This window comes from Chaetodon trifascialis, chromosome 14, assembly GCF_039877785.1.
Source record: "Chaetodon trifascialis isolate fChaTrf1 chromosome 14, fChaTrf1.hap1, whole genome shotgun sequence".
Taxonomy (NCBI): domain Eukaryota; kingdom Metazoa; phylum Chordata; class Actinopteri; order Chaetodontiformes; family Chaetodontidae; genus Chaetodon; species Chaetodon trifascialis.
This window is the reverse complement of record NC_092069.1, coordinates 26,450,001-26,450,378: the sequence shown is the minus strand read 5'-3', so window position 1 is coordinate 26,450,378 and position 378 is coordinate 26,450,001. Positions and strand designations below refer to the sequence as shown.

General features: G+C 53.7%; 1 protein-coding gene across 1 annotated transcript in view; it reads left to right on the top strand.

Moving 5' to 3' along the window:
* The window catches only part of egln3 (egl-9 family hypoxia-inducible factor 3), an 11,401-nt gene continuing 11,023 nt past the window's right edge, over positions 1-378 (top strand). Inside the window, exon 1 of the mRNA XM_070979379.1 lies at positions 1-378. This exon is cut by the window's right edge and continues 266 nt beyond it. Coding sequence (XP_070835480.1) covers positions 285-378 — 94 coding nt within the window. The 5' untranslated portion in view covers positions 1-284.

The following is a 378-nucleotide window of genomic DNA, read 5'->3' as shown; positions in this document are numbered from 1 at the left end:
ATTTTTATACTTGCTGATTTGACGGCATTCGGCCTCAATAAGAGCTGGATGGTAACGTGAGCGCAGACACGCAGATCAGAGGCGGACAGTCACATCTTCGTCTTCATCTTCTGCTGCTGCTCTCCGCGCAGGTGAGCTCACCTGTCAGTCAAAGCATCACCGTGACGAAGACTCCGTCAGTGAGAAGTTCTTCATACTGCCTCTTGACAGCGTCCCTCTCTCTGAGAAGAAGACTGACTCTCCGCTTCAGCCTGACTTATTCCAAGATTGCCTCGGCCGTGAAAATGCCTTTTATCGAGCACGTATCGGACTCGGACCTGAAGCGTTTGGCGCTGGATCGGGTCGTCCCGGCCCTGCTGGCTCACGGCTTCTGCTATG